At 39.0% G+C, this 16658-nt stretch overlaps 1 protein-coding gene across 8 annotated transcripts in view; it reads left to right on the forward strand.

Moving 5' to 3' along the window:
* Nucleotides 1-16658, forward strand: part of DPF3 (double PHD fingers 3) — a 188160-nt gene that overhangs the window by 110850 nt on the left and 60652 nt on the right. For 3 of the 8 annotated variants that reach the window (XR_013182783.1, XM_077180256.1, XM_077180255.1), the window contains exons 4-8: nucleotides 5374-5501; nucleotides 9261-9356; nucleotides 10374-10412; nucleotides 13996-14074; nucleotides 14379-14420. Coding sequence is in view for 5 of the 8 variants with exons in the window: in XM_077180256.1 (XP_077036371.1) it covers nucleotides 5374-5501; nucleotides 9261-9356; nucleotides 10374-10412; nucleotides 13996-14074; nucleotides 14379-14420 (384 nt within the window). In the remaining 3 variants the exon portion in view is untranslated. The remainder of the gene's footprint in view (nucleotides 1-5373; nucleotides 5502-9260; nucleotides 9357-10373; nucleotides 10413-13995; nucleotides 14075-14378; nucleotides 14421-16658) is intronic. The other 5 variants (XR_013182784.1, XM_077180258.1, XR_013182785.1 and 2 more) reach the window with 3 other exon arrangements.

Raw genomic sequence — 16658 nt, forward strand, 5'->3', positions numbered from 1 at the left:
TGGCGTGATAGATCATGCTGGAACTCACCCAATAAGTATCTCTGTTTCCAATTAGAACTGGAAATGGAGCTGCTTACGAGTGCACAGAGATGATGGTTTGGGTGGCAGCTGCTACTGTGGAGATGGAAATGATCCATTGTAAAACAAATACGTTGCACTGTATAGAAAAAGGGATGATTGTTTTTAATTTATGTTTCAAAGAGACACTGAAAAGTTGCTTAGCTCTCAATGCGTTGTAAACCAAATGTAGCTTATTTAAGGACAGGAATTTGCAGCTATTTTGCTATTTTGGCAAATTGAAACTTGAAAAATCCCACCATTTTGTGGGATTTGTGAAAATGTGCTTCTTTTGGAGGCAGCAGTTCAATAGAAAACAGATACAGGAATGATACTGGCATGGATGCTTGTTCAGATTCTACCACTGCAATCTCAGGACCTTAATAAACAGAGAGGTTGCTGCACTGAGCTGGTAAGCAGAAATAACCATGTTAATTTAATCACTATGAAAGGGACTCTGCCAAGTTAAGAAACATAAGTTATAATTATATGCACACATACACATTTGAATTATAATATATGCACAATATTTAGCTGTGGCACCAAGAATATGATGGTTTACTAAAACAGGAAGAATTCTTAAATAACATTTTATTTTTCATTGATGATTTTTGTTGATTTGACATTTCCATTTTGTATAGTTCTTACTACTTCTTGTTTCTGCTATATTAACCATGTGCTATTGTATTTACGGTACTAATCAGAAGGAAATTTATCTCCAAACCTTCTTAAAATTTTCATATTAAAGAGTAATCTTTTAATTATAGTGACTTTACTGGTAGTTATTACTTGTAATAAGGATTATGTTCTCTGAAATTGTAATGTTTGAAGAAGAGCTTGTGATACAAACTAGAAGTTACAATGATTCTAGAACAATTAGTGGGTAGCAATGCTATTACCTATATTTAAAAAGGATTTGGATGTGATTCAAAGATTTAAAGACACATAAATTCTACATGAACATCTGAGAAATTGATTGAAACAGTAATTACATATAAGCAGTAAAGCACCTGGGAAATGATGATATTGGTGGCTCTAACCAACTACATTTTTCCTTCCATTGAAAAGCATGTTTCACTACTTTCTCAAAATTCTTTACATGATTAGTAAAAAACTAATAGGTGGAGGGATGACAATTCTCTTAAACATTCTGAAGACCTTTGTTATGTCTCCAAAGAGAAATTGAGAACTGTCTTGGATCAAAACTTTTGAAATAAAAGATAATGGAAGAAAAAACTTCCATTGTAGATAAGGGCTTATAGCTGGTGCATCAAGTTTTAGTGCTTGCTCCTGTGTTGTGTAATGCAGTAATGAACAAGCTGCAGAGTGGGAATACCTTGTCAACTACAAAGATTTGCACATACTATGAAGTTATTGAGAGCAATCATGGCCGGGAAGGTCTGTGCAGAGCACTCTGGGGAGATGCCAATATGCTTGGGGAGTGGACAGAGGCATGGGCATTATAATATGTACCTGAGTGTTGGAATGTATTCCTTATGGGAAGTTCTTGTCCCCATTACAAGATTCCTAATTCTTCTGCTTAATAAATAACTTGACCATTGAAAGACACAGTCTGAGGAATAATCTAAAGAATACCATAATTCATTTCTTTAAATGGGGGATGTGGCTTCATCTGAAAATGCCAGATGCAGTATCTTGGGAAGACTGGTGTATAATGAGGGAAAGTTCAGAGAAGTTTGTCAGGAGCATATGGAAAACTTCCCACAGCAGAGTAATAGAAAAGATTGTGACTCTTTATCCTTGAAAGGAGAGGAATTAAAAGAAACTACAAAAAATTTTGTCAAGAACTTCTATTTTCCCCAGTAAGAGCAAGGGGGCTGGCAACAGATAAAGTAAAGCACTCCTTCTTTCAAACCATAGTTAAACTGCTGGACTCTATCAGGTGGGAAAACATTGAGGTAAAAGTGTATCAAAATTCAGAAAAGGCTGGGCTATTCTGTGTATTCTCAGAAGAGCCAGATTTAGAATAACTGGAAGGGATACTGCATTTATCTCTCAGGATGAAACACAGCATTAGGGTGGGTAAGTTCTTTTGCATTTCTCTCATGGCAGATGTTCACAGCTTCTACAGTAACTTGTGAGGTGACTGCATAGTGTGGCATGAGCAATATCAGAGTAGAGGCAAGCAGAGGGCCACAGTTTAATTTCTTAAGCCCAGAAGAGTCTTCCTCTGGCCTTGTTTGAAGCTTGAGGCACTGGCTGGTACCTTCATAAGCAGGACAGTGCATGGAACAGACCCCACCTTAGTTCCAAATAGCAGCTCCCATAGTATGGGGAAGGCCTTGATCTTTCACATGAAAACTAAATTTCAGGTTTTGAGTTGACTCCTCAGTTTTCTTTAGGATACTGGTATAAGAGTAAAAGATACTTCTCTTTCTTTTGTGGGAAAATCATGGATTGTTCAATAGCTAAGAGAAAATAAGGGATTTAGTGAAATTAATTTAATGATCCCTGGTAGTGTTTAACTATTTCTGTAGGTTAACTGAACTATCTTTTCGATTTTAGAAGAGTTTCATCTGTGGGGATTCAAAAACAGGTTTGGAAACATAATTTCCTGTCTTCATTACTGTACCCTTTACAGACTACCCATCTTCAGGAAGGATTGGATTTATTACAGAGACTGAATTCATTATGAAGGGTTGTCTTTGGACCTCTGAAGGTTTTATGCTGTAGACTTTACATTCCAGATAAGACAGTGTCTGCTTTTTCCCACATTCTAGAGCTATTTAGGAATTAAAGTGCATTCATAGAAGCTACCAGTGGAGAAGAAAATGAAGGAGTTGAATGGCAGTCAGCTTAGGGGGAAAATGGGAGGCAGACACTGAGTTTATTTTCCCTGGATGCCCAGCTCACTAACTTAACTTCTTGGTGATTCAGTCTCCCCATCAACTGTGAATAAAAATATTACCTTACAACACCTTGTCAGTGGGATGTTAAATTTAGTAATTAGAAAATGCTCTGAGAGTTTTGGATGAAAAGTCCTCCTGGAGTGTTGTTGTTGGGAAGTAGCAGTGCCACACAGAACAACCATGCCTGTTAAAGACAGCTGCCTGTTTTGACCTTAAAACCTACCTTTCCCTCTTTTCAAACTTAGTTTTTGATATCTCTGGAACAAATGGAGAGTAGTTCCACCTTCATATATGTTCCACTTATCCCTCAGCCTTTCCTTGCTCATTTCCTTTTCTAATGCATTCATTTGCTGAATGTATTGGTATCCAGAGACAGGCAGAGCTTGTCACAGTGAGGACATGTTTGTTTCCAATGCCCTTGAGCTTGCTTGAAGCTTCTTTGCTTGCTGAATATATGATGACCCCTTGGGGTTTGCAATCCCTCAAGGTTCTAAATACAGAGCAAATGCCCTTTTGCACCCAAGCACAGGACTTTGAACCCAAGCCAAGCCCACATCCAGAGATGATTATGGAGGTTCCTCAGTGACTACAGATTCAAGCATTGGGATTTGCACATAAATCACATCAAAAATCTCTTCTTTCTATTGAAATGTGTGGATCCAGAGGGAGGTACTAGGCGTTCATACAGGGAAATTCAATCTGTATGATTGTCTTTTGACTTTTCTGTCTTTTTTATAGCTCAAGCAAGGGAGAAGTTGGGGAAGGGGCCATAATGGGATACGTATGCAGAGCTTAATGCTGAAAACAGAGGCCTGATTGAATAGATCTCCTTGTGATGAGAAGGGGGATCAATTCACAGTTGACCCCATCCCATTGTGTGGGTTGTCCTGGGAGTTTCCTTTAAAATCCCAGTGGTTTGGTTTTTCTGCATGGTTTGTACCCAGCCTTTCCCTCCATGAATAGAATAGCTTTTTCTGGAATTTCTGCTGGATTTTCTGTGGTTATTGGCTGAGCAATGCTCTCCCACTTCAGAAGACTGGAGGAAGTACATTGTGGAAGTACAGATCAGGGACGTTGAATCATTTGATAACTGAAAGTTTTTCATATATAGAACAAACATATTCCTGGGATGCAACTGCCCCCAAGAAACAGATTATACGTTACTGTCCCAGGTGGAAGTGCTCATTCATTATTTGGTTTGCAGGAGTGATTTGAGACTTTAAAAACACATTAATTTTTGCCCTGCAGAATTTACAGCTCATTGTGATAGAAAGGCAGGGAGTTTCAGGCAGACTGGGGAACAAAACACAGTTCTTAAAGCATAAGCAGACAGAACTGTGAATTAAGAACACCAGATGCTGATTTGTAAGCATCATTCTTGTACATTATTACTTGTAAATATACCGGTGTAGAGAAAGGAATTCATTTTAGAAGGGAGGGAGTACTTTAAAAATCCATGCCTGGCAGTGTCAGGTAAAGACATGTGCAGGATATTTCCCTGCCAGGGGATTGCTCTAAATGAGCCCCTGTATGAGTGGAGTAGAGGCTAGGGTGTACAAGGAAAAACTGGATTATTTCCCAGGTATATTTTAACATCTTGCTAAAGTTAACATACTGTATTTGCCTGTCTGCTGCATTGCTTCATAATCTAGTGGCAGCCTTATTCCCCCATTTGAAAGGAGAATAAGGCTCTGCTCCTTCACTTCTCCAGCAAGTTGCATCAAACTTCCTCATAAATCCTGTGTCTTTGGAGCTCTGTCCCCAGCCTGTTTCCAAGCCAGCCTGTGGCTCTTCCTGCAGTGACTGGGTGTTGTCCCATTTTATGAGCAGGATTCTGCACTCATAACTGGGTTTCTTTCTAGTACTGCCAGCTAGAGCCAACCAGGGATTTTATCTAGTCAGTATTGCAGGGAGATTCAAGGCACATCTCTTTGTTTTTCAAAGTAAGGTCTCAGCACTGCCCCCCCCACACTTTCTGTTTTCCCACATGTGGAACATGCCCTGGTGTAGGAGAATGAGGATCGAAGCTGTGCTATATAAACTGTGCCAGATGCTAAATTGCACTAAACTACTTTTCTTCTTCAGGAGATCAGATTCTTCATATTTGTAATTTCAGTATCTTAAAAAGTTGTGGTTTTGTTCTTTATTTAAAGCATAGGGAGTTTACACAAAGAAGAAGGATTTCCCCCCCATTTATTTCCTCCTGACAAAATATATCCAGCCTTTTTTTCCTGTAAACAAGCACAGAAAATGAAAAGATATCAGGTTTTCAGTAGGATAGAAATTAATCATAAATGGAGTTTCTTAGTGGTTAAATGAACTTGAAGATCTTCCTTTCCAGATAGAAACAAGTTTGAAAGTCTGCTCATCATCTGCTTGACATCTCTGTCCTTCTTCTTGTTAGCCCTTTGGGGGAGACACACAGTGAGTGTGTTTTGTTTTTCAGAAGTTGATCTGCCTCTGAAAAAAGATGGGTTCACCTCAGAAAGTACAACTCTGGAAGCCTTGCTGCGTGGAGAGGCAATAGAGAAAAAAACAGACACTAAAGAGGAAGACACTATACAAGAAATCCAGGTAAGGGAGAGCCCCATGCCCTGACATCAGGCTGGATTTTACAATTTGTCTCTAAGTCTAAGAGTCTTTTGTCCCGTGGCAAAACAGTGTATCTGTTGATAGTTGTGTCATTCTACTGCCAAAATGTTATCAAACCTTTGTGCTATGCTGTGATGCTCAAAATGATATCAGTATCTCACACACTTCTCTTGTCACAAGAATCTTTGTTGCTTAACTGTTCTGCAGAGGTCCTGTGCAGGAACTTATTTTGCAGCATTATGAGATAATTACATAAAAAAACTGAGAAGCTGAGGTGGATCCCAACTATAAACTGAATTTTAATTGTTCACATTTAAAGTGAGTTTCATGGATTTCAATTTGGATTCACAGCTGCTGTAGATTAAAACATGTCATTGCCTTGCCTGTTTTTTTTTTTTTAATAGTACGTGGCCTTCTGGAGGTATTAAAGAAAAACAAATATCTAAAACAAGATTGTAATCTTAAATATTTCAATTATTATTAGTTAGGCAGTATGAGAAATATTGCCTTTTCACATGCATTATGGTTATAAAAATTGTCAGGATTTATTTAATCCTTCAACAATTAAAAGCCAAAACACAATTGTAGGTTTGTTAAAGAAGGAATTCAGCTAGTATAAAGGGTTCTTGTATATGGCACTTTTAAAACATCTTAAATCACTAGGAAAGTGGGCCTGTCCAACAGCAGCACATCTTTGCTGATGCTAAAACACCATTGTGTCATGAGTCTTTTTAGGGATTTTTAGTGAGAGTTATTAGCACTGTGTCAAATTTGGTAATTTTGGGTGAGATACAAAATGTTGCATCTATACCTAAAAGTGGTAAAAATTTGAGGGGTCAGTCCCATGCAAAATGAAGCAGAAAAACATAAACATCAGATCTGTATTACCTGGAGTTCAGTCCTACTGCTCTATTTGTATAGAAATTTTGCACAGGCAAGGGCAGCACAATTGGGTCTCCCATTCCCAGTTGCACTGGCAAAAGAGCACCATCAAAGAGGAAGCATGCCATGCTCATGGAAAGGGGAAAAGCTTGGCATGAGCCCTGCTCTGTGTTTGCTTCTTCAGTAGTATTTCTGGGTCTATGAAGCTGAGAGCTCTTACCAAAGGTCTGTTTTTACCTGCTTTCAAGGTCACAAGAAGTCATGGTGCAGCATCCTTATGAAATTGACAAGTGCCTTTGAATGTTGCTGTGTGATCTGAGCTTCCAAATGATCCCCAGTAGCAGTCTGAGGAAAGAGACCTCAGAGATGGTGGAAGTGACATAAATCCAGACATTGCAGAACAGTGCAAAAAAAACAGAACAGATTTTCAGCTAAACTGCTGTAGCTGTGACCTGTCAACTGGATGCTAGTTTCATCAGAACAGATGCAAAAGGCATGTCTTGCTGCTTTATTTTATGCTAGCATAGTTTATCTGGATTCAGTCTGTAGAACAATGATTGCCAAAGCCTTCACTAGTAGGCAGCTTTCAGTGTGTACTTTGGCACCTGGCAGCTAGACTGTGCCAGATGAAAATCACAATCAGTGCCTTCATCGGTATGACAAATAAGAGATTGCAAATCTCTCCTTTGTTCCTTTGTGTACTTGTCTGTGCTGTAACTCTAAAGGGCCCAGCCTCAATGGTGGTGAGTGAGCAGGTGGGATAGATATCATTGTAATTCCCACCTCAGACCCAGCCACTTGCCACCCTCCCAAATTCACAGTATCTGTCAGGAGAAGACAATTTGGTGCTTGGCTGCACCAAATTACCTAGGGCTGGGAAACTTTTAGAAAGACATAATAGGAAAAGAAAAGTTACTCTGTTAAAACATATAAGGGTTCCCCCTGCTAAACAGATGCAGGTATTGGGACCTGCAGTACAGTTGGTATGTTACATGATTGAGAATTTTACCCTGCAGTAAATTGGTATTGAATGTGTATCTCCATTGGTTGATGGAGAAGAGAGTTTGAGAAGAGTTAGAGTAGCCTTCTGACCATGAAGCAGAAAGGTTATGCCCCTTCTATCAAGGATTAAAGTAATTACTCTGGCATTGTCACCAAATTCACACTTGGTTACATATTATCTCTTTCCTAAATTGATGCTTCAATTTTATGGGAAGAAAGTGGTTTGTAATATTTCTCTTAACTGTTGCGTAGTATAATTGTTGTAAATTAGCTTCTTTCCCTCCCACATACAATGTGGTTGCCCCTGTTTTGTTGGGGATTTTTTGAGATACTTTAAGATATGAAGAAATAGAAAAATACAAACTCACATCAGTAAATTTGCTTATTTTCTTACCTACATTCTTAAAGTCTCCTCACGTACATTTTTCAAGCACTTCGTCCTAAGATGAATTCAATTAATGTATGCAGAACTGGAACCTGTTTAACTTTTACACCCTTCAGTATTTAGTACCTCCAATATTATGTGAAATTGTAGTTCATGATGGTCAGAGCTCATTAATAGCCTCCTGATATTCAAAAATAGAAGAAGCAAAACACTTGATTCTTGTCATGTGCTACAACTTGTTTGAAATGCACTGACGAGTATTAGTCTTAGAAATTTAGTTGATAAAGTAAGAATAAACTTTTGTAACTGATCTTCTAAATACAGACTTTTTGAAAGTTGAAATTTCTGTTGTATTCTTTCCCACAAATTCAGAATTTGGTGCTTGAGGTATGTGGAAAAGAGAGAAAGAGACTGATTTTCTCCTGTTCCCCATGTGCTGGCTCTCAAATAGCTTTAAAGTAGAAATTAGAGAGAAGGGACAAATAAAGTAAGACTGAAGAACATTCCTATCACTTTGATGTCACTATTTGCCTCTGCATTGTGGCTGTAATTTAAATGAATGTTAGTATGGCAAAGGTAAGTTAGTGATTCCAGATTAGTCCCTTGCAAAATGGCGCAGCACCATAAATGGAAGGAGTGGCTGGGGCCAACTTCTGTATTTCTAGCAGACATGCCAAGGGTTTGAGGGAATGTCAATGAGACTTCTTCTCACATTAGTATTGTGGTGATTTGTCTGGCTTTTTTCCATGTGACATCTGACTCGTACATGTTTTCATGCAGGACAGCCAGCCTGTGTTTGGCTCTGTAGAAGTTACATTTCAATAGGTCAAATTAAAAGATTGAAGTTGCCTGGGCCTAGGCATCTCACAGTTTTGTGAGCTGTAATTCCTCAGCATTCTCATTCAACAAACTTTCTGCTTCCAGATTAGAGTTGTACCTGTGGTGCAAGCCCTACAAAACATGGCTTTCTAGATCCATTCTGGAATATATGGAGTAATTTTCTCTATTTTTGCTCAAGAGAGAAGATTGTGAGCTACCAAGGGGAAAACCACTGGTTTTATATTCCTGAAGTACACTCTCAACATTAGAAGAAAACAAAATAATTTAAATTGCAACAAATGAAAATAAAAAGCCCAGGCAAACAAATTCCCAGACAGGGCCTGCAGTTATGCATACTAATATTTGTTTTGTCTTGGAAAATTGGTGCTCAGTGCTGCCAGTATTTGTTCTTAGGAACCTTTTTATCATAGTTGACTGATATCAGTAGTAGTTTTTTAGTAGGAATTCCCTGGAGATCTTAGGGCGGAAAAGAGAGAAAATTTTGCTTTGGTAGAGAGAAGCACGGGTACTGGGATCTGATTTGGCTTTATATCAACTGTAATAAGCCACAGTCACTGTGGTAAAGAGCAGTAGTTGGTTTTGTGTGTCCTCCTTTTTTCTTCTAACCATTCCTGTTTGTTGTTCAACCACAGAGGGTTTTAGAAAATGATGAAAATGCAGATGAAGTGAACGAGGAAGAAGACTTGGAAGAAGATATTCCAAAACGAAAGAACAGGCCTAGAGGACGGGTAAGTGGAGAGTTTATTGGAATGGAAGGGAGGGAAACAAACCTCTGCAGAAATATAGTGTATATTTCTCATGTGTATTATGTATGCAAAGTATTTATCCATGAATATCTGATAGTGATTACACTATAGGTAATTTTCAGTCGTATGTAATAGATTTTTAATATTTTTTCAGTTTACTTTTGTGAATTGCTGTGAAAGAAAAGGACTATTTTGAGAGTAAAAATTTGGGGGAAATTTATTTTAGTGTTGTATTTACAATTGTAACGTAAACTGTAATAACTATTATGACATCCTGCTATTACAATGCTCCTTAAAAAAACCTTTACTAATTACAGAAAAGCAGCAAATTCAGTTATGACAGCGAAAAAAGTATTAATAAAAGTAACTTGAACAGTGTTAATAAGTTTTGCAACTTTCTCCAGGGTAGCATTTTGTGGTTGACACTGGCTCTCTTGAGCCCATGGCAAATCTTCCATTTGCTTGAAAAGGGCAATATTTTATCCTTAGGGGACTCTGTGTCCCTTCTCTTACCTAAGATGTCTTCACAATTCATCAGGGTACCAGTTAAATAATGGAATCAACATTTTCAATTGTGGGCCCGTAAGCTAGGCATCTAAATAAATGTGAACACAAGTCTCAGAAATTTTGAGCTTTTTCATCTCTCTTTGGCTCCAGTGGATGCTGCAGGGGCACAGGAGCTCTAGATGTACCTTTTGATGTGTTTATAGAAGTCAAGCAAGAAGGGCCACATTTTAGGCCAAATGAGCAGAAAATAATAGTTTTTTAATAAAAGACATGAAACCACATTGAATACTTGCAATGTACTTATGCATCAGACCCTCTCTTTTGGTTTCCTCTTTGGTTGTTGTGTTGTTTCAGTTTTCTGCTCCTCTTTATTTTGGAGCTTAAGTCCTTTAATATAAGATCAAAGCACTTTAATAATTGGATAAGTATATATATCATCTTCCTTATTCTCAAAATCACCTGAACCAGTTTCTTTCTTTCTTTCTTTCTTAGCCAAAGACCCCCACCTGGAAAAAAATTTTCCAGAAAAATGTAAGTTTCAGAAGATTTGTATGAACCAGTAACCAAAACCAGGAGATAGAATCAATACATGCACATAAGCTTGACTGTAGCAATCAACTAATATTCCAGGCTAACAATTCTTTTCTAATAAGTTGCTCTCATGTAAATTGCACATGCTGGATAGGGTGAGTGAAAGGGAGGGAAGAGATAGAAGAAATATACTGCTCAGGAGAATGGGATTTGGTGTATTCATATGTCCCAGACCTGTACAAACAAAGTCCTGAAGTTAGTGTTACGTGCAAGATTTTGCTTCCCCGTTCAGGAAAATGTTCCAGAATTTTTTCTCTGTTACTCTAAGGAAAGGAGTTGGAGGGTACTAGATGTCCCATTCATTTTGAAGCATGCATTTATATTTTATTTTCTGCCCTAGAACTTGCCCCCTATTAAGTACAGAAGCAGCAGGATTGCTTGCTTTTTTCTTGCAACTAACTCCTGCTCTGCTAGTGCCCTGGCTTCTTTCAGTGCAAAAAAGAGAAGTCTGAATAATGCCACATACTTCAAGTAATGTTTAGTTTTATTTGATGGCATCAATAACCAAAGCAAAATGTAGTAGAAATTAGAATTTCAAAATTGTGGCCAGGTTATCTAGCTGTTGAAAACTGGTAAGCCTGAATTGCATCTGGTCACAAGAGCTTTGCCAGTTTCCTAAAGGCAGCCCTTTTCTAGCCTGACTCAGTATAGGGAATTGAGGCTAAGGATTTAAAATTAGGTGACATGAAACCTGGGCTGCTCTTTGTTTCTAGGAAGGACTTGGTTAGGGTAGTTTTAGAGGGCAGAAGAGAGGAAGGACATGCATAGGAAACAAGATCTTGTGGAGTGTGACCTTTGGGGATTCAGAGGAGTGAGAAGGACTAACAGCATAAATGCAGGATTAATGCAATGGAATTACTGCTCTGGACTTTCCAAATTGCACATGCCCCTTCCTTTCCCAACAGCATGATTTTATTTTTAATCCTGGACTCTCCATCTGTCTTTTTGGCTACTCTCTCTGGCTGCTTCAAGGTTGCTGGGCCATGGGTCCAGGCCTCACACGTCAAGTCTTGTAGTCTTTGCTGCATCCTGTCAGGAGAATAAAGGCAGCTGTGGATGACTGAATTCAACAGCCTGGAGCACAGACAGCAAGCACGGGGCGTTCAGTTCAGTGCCTCTGGGGCAGCTGCTTGGTTTCCTGTCCCCTCAAGGCTAGCCCATGAAATCATGGGGGCATAGGAAGGACACTGAAGGCTGAAGAGGTAGATCTACAGAAAGAGATTTTTAGTGTTTTTGCTGGACAGGGGCAATGTGGTAGGAGCTGGCAGGGTGGTTTTCTAGGAGATATGAGATGTACGCAGATGCACCTGCACAGATTGTCTGCTCATCAGCTGGATATCCCGTGGGACAATTTCAAAGGCACCAAGCACATTTAGGAACCCAAGTCCCATTGAAAGTCATTGACTTGAAAAATCTCCCCTTTGTGTTCATTGCATGAAAAAGTGTATCTGACACGTGGTCATGCCATGAATGCTGTGCCCCTGCATTTCTGTAGAGAACAGTTTGAAAGGGAACAGCTGACTGTAAGACAAGCAAAATTCTGAGAAACAAACCCTAAATTAGTATCATATTCTGAAATGTACCTATGTAAAATATTACCTTCTTACTCAACAGGTATGTTCTCAGAGTGTGAATAGAGTCAGAGCTACTGACTAGTGACAAATATAAGACTTCACATCTTTTTCATACCCCTGAAAAACCAATGCAGCTGGTAAAATGGGGAAATTGGATCCTAATCTGGGTACCAGCAGAAATATTTATAAGGGCCAATCACTTGTCTATGTGAAGATTCCCTGATGAGTTGAGGGTTGTGGAGGAGCTGCCATGGACTGAAATTCAGCTTGCAGCACATGTAGCAGTAGTAAGGGAAGAAAAGAACTAGCCTGGGATTGATTTCATTGCCCAGAGGGGGTTTAAAGAGCTGGCAGTCAGAGAGAAAATAGTGCAGACTAGTAAGATGATTTTACATGATACAGTCAGTAAAGAAGCTTCCGCCAAACAGTTGTTGCTGAGGCCATTTCTAAGGTGAAACTGCTTTTCAGTTCACCCTTACAGATCTTGCTCTGCACATGTGTGCTGGACTGCACAGAGGTCTTTGCAGAAGGCAGAGTTATCCTTGTCATACATAATAGTATTTACCCCATCCAGATAGCTGCAAATCCATGTCTCTCCTTTGGGACTGTGTTAAGAGTTAGACCTGAGCAATCCCAGGGAAATAACATGTTAGGTTTTTATAAATCCTGGTTTTAACAGACTTTGTCAGGCCAGTGTAAAACTGTTCCTTATTACTTCTCTTTAAATATCCAGTGGAACACATTTCTAATAGTGCTAGTTCTGTTCCAAGCTCATAGGAGAGAGAAGTTTCTATGGCCCCTTTATGGCTGAGTGCGAATATTCTCAGGATTTCTACACCTTCTTCAGCTTTACCTAACAAAGCTCTGTCCTTTTCGTATTTTCACATGAAAAGGCTTGCAGGATTTGAGTCAGGTGGCCTTGTCTAGAGTGAGAAATATTAACAGCTTAATAAGAGGACCAGCAGAAGAAATTCTGTCATTTTTTCCAGGAATAGAGTAATTAGGAGAATTAATAAAGAACTATTTAGCCATCCACCTGTGATCACTTCCTCAAACAAAGATCAAGTCTAAAATTATTGTCATTTACAGACTGTACATTAGTGAACATGAAAGAATTGAAGGCCTTGGCTCAGTTCCCAGTTTCACATCACAACTCCAGCACTGGGCAGATATGAGCTGTTTCCTTGTTGGAATCTCAGCTGAGAAGGGTCAGGATTGAGTAGTTTTGATGCTGAATTCCACTCTCAGCCCTGGAGCTCAAGACAGAGCAGTCTGTGCTGTGGAGAAACAAAGTTTTTCAGTTTCTATAGCTGCCAGTTTGGTCCATTTTAGGAACACAGAACTGCAGAGAGACATTTCTGGGTAATTTCTGTTATTGCAGGTAGCCACATTATCTAATCTTTTCCACTAACTGACCAAAGCTCCATTTTATAATTAGCCACAATATCTTTGTCCCAGAAGGCTATTTCAACACACTTCTTTTCAGCTAGAAAACAAAACATAGCAACACAAACAATGCCCCTTTGAAAATACTGAAGGAAATAATTTGACCTCTCTTTTATTTGAGGCCTGTTTTCTGGCTGATTTAATGTTTGTGTATATTCTTCAACACCTGTTCATCTATTCATTCGTTCATATTCAGTTCAGCAAGGTATTTGAACATCTTCACAAATGAATGTGTGATGATACTCGACTGAATATGTGCTGGCAGTAACTACTGCTATGGATGAACAGTATGAGCCATCTGTGGAGAGGATCTCCATTGCTTTACAAGGTCCATTAACACAGAGCACATCTTAGGAGATGGAGGGTCAAGACCACTTTGAGAAACCTGTATGGAAGCTGAGGATTTGTTTAGTTTATACTGCACATCTTTCATAGGAGGGTGTGGGGTGCAAGGAGACCCGGGGGGTGATGGAATAATGCTAACATTCCTCTTGTCCTTGCAGGCTCGGGGATCTGGAGGGGGCAGGAGACGGAATGATGCTGCCTCCCAGGATGATCATGACAAACCCTATGTTTGTGACAGTAAGTAGCAACCAGACAGCTTATTCTGCTTCCAGCCTGGTCCTACCAGCTCAGTGCACTCAGGGCTTCATATATTACAGCAAAATATTCTGCTGCTCTCTGACTTGCATGTTTGCCACCTGCTGCTGATGCTCTTGGTGTTTTTGCATGAAGGAAATAAAATTAAGTTCTCGGCAAGACTCCACTTTCCTTTGCACTTTAATAAATCATCTCTTATCTTTTCTTTCTCTTTTTCTGGCTTCTCTGCCTTTTGTCTTCTTTTCCCCCATGTAAATTTCACCCTCTATTTCTTTCTCTGTTTCAGATAGTTACAAACAAAAGCATAACTCAAAAATCTCCGACAAAGGTACTTCACCCTTGTTGTGTCTCTTGATATATTTGGTGATTCTCCTCCCTTCAGTCCTTTTAAAATCTCACTGGGCTAAATTCTGAAGGTCTTATCCCTCACCAGATGTCTTGTGGCATCATCAAAAGCTGAGCCCTTCTAAGAAACAAATAACATCTCGAATGCTTTCTTTTGATACATATTCCCTTTGAATACAGTCCTGCTGTTTGGTATCTTGCAGTTGGACTTCAGGTGAAGCAAGGCATTGTCTGAATGGAAAAATTATACTAGAGCCCAGCATCAACACTGAAGGAGGGTACCAGAGTCCCAGTATGAGTGAGGAGTCTAATATTTGTTATGCAATTGTTTGGGGTTTTTTTTACAGTCTAGTCCTTGATGCCTTCCTTCTTCTTTTGATATTCTTTTTTGCTTCGTTTCTGTGAAGGGCACTTATCTTACCCACATATTTTTGAGATATCCCATCTTAAGGCTTATTCTAGAACGTACATCCAATTGTAATTTGTGCTACCACGTGCCTTCTAGCCTGTAAGACAGTAACCTAAAAAAAGTCATTAGAAGTAGGAGAATAGCAGATCTTCACTTCTGTTGTCCAAACCAGCTGGTTTTGAGGACAACTAGAACCCCCTTTTTGCCTATCTTGCAACGTTACCGACCTTAAAATAATAACTCTTGCTGTGTCAATCTTTGGAGGGATTTTCTGCTGATTTTTAAAAACGTGAGGAAATAAGGAGTTTACATGGTGAATAAGAACTATATTCCATGTGAAATCATATTCTTGTATGGTGAGACTAGGTGACTGTATGTGCCCAGAAACCAGAAGACTTGCATATGAGGGGGACATGACAGATGATAAAAACATAGTCAAGGAGGAAGAGCCCTTAAAGTTATGAAGAGTCAGAAGACCTACGCTGTGGTTAAATAGCAGTCCTAGTGCACTGGAAGAACTAAAAAGTGTCTTCTAAGACTTCTGTGAGAGCCCAAGATGTATCTTGTTGAAATCCACCGGTTTCCTTTGCTGGTAGTATATGCAGTATATGCATATCTTTCTTCATCTCTTTTCTGGAACGTCCTTCTAAATCCAAGGACACTTGTCAGTGGTAGTAATTTGGAACACGATGACTCTACATTGTCTGATCTTGCACTGCTTTTGGATTTTACCGTGAACTCCCAACGTGCATAGTAGTGATTTGCACAGAGTAGATTAAACATTGAAGATATCAAAGCAGGCAGCAGAAATCTGGCCTGAAGTCAAGACTCTCATACGTTGTTGCATTGACAGAATTTGCCTTGGCTTACATTTTGGAGCATAAATTTTATCTTTAATGTTGGAAATGTTTCCTATTTCATTTGGCTGACACCTTTCACTTTTAGGAAACTTACAGTTACAGGTGAGTCATAAGGAATTTTGGACTCCAGACTTTGCACAGTGACTTCTCCTTTTCCATTTTAGATAGCTGATAAAAAGGTTATATGACAGCAGAACTCTTTTATCTGAGTTAAGAGAAGAAGGGAAGAACTGTCCCAGTTGTAACGTCATCATCCTGAAGAATATCCTGCCCTTGTTAAATTTCTATACAAACATGACATGCCATTAATTATGAGTAATTGGCCTATTAGCCTGTTTGGGTGGATTTCTTGGATTTATTTTTTCTTTGAAATGATTTGATGAATATTTTTATAGATAAAACTCAATCTAATTGTGGTAGTTTAGAAATTGGTTTGCAGTATTCCTTGTGCAGATGTTGTGGGCAGATAAGTTTGTTTTACATGGAAACATGCAGGTGAAACAGTGTATATGTTTCCTGTTTGGGAAAGCATTATTCCCTCAATTGCATTATGGGTATAAATAATTAGCTTAATGGGCCAACAGTTTGCTTCTTCTGCAGTCTATTTAATTTACCTCCAGGTTGCTTTTTCTGCAAGTATACTGATAGTTGAGTTTTGAAAATGACCAGAGAGAAGAAAGCATAAATACAGCTAAACCAAATTAATTTTCTTATAAACTGCATGGGCACAAAAAATGATTTGTGGTCAAAAACTACTCTGTCCTGTTATCATATTTACACGTTCATATTTATGGTAAACAAGAATATATCAACAGATCTCAGCAGTTATAAAGGGGTTTTAGAAAACAACTAGGCAGTGTGTTGGTAAGACGATGCAAGTGTGATGCCCAGTGGCACTGCCACTTGTGCTGGAAAATAGCAATGTTACCTCTGAAAAGACCTGACTTTTTCT

The sequence above is a fragment of the Agelaius phoeniceus genome, chromosome 6 (genome assembly GCF_051311805.1).
Source record: "Agelaius phoeniceus isolate bAgePho1 chromosome 6, bAgePho1.hap1, whole genome shotgun sequence".
Lineage (NCBI taxonomy): Eukaryota > Metazoa > Chordata > Aves > Passeriformes > Icteridae > Agelaius > Agelaius phoeniceus.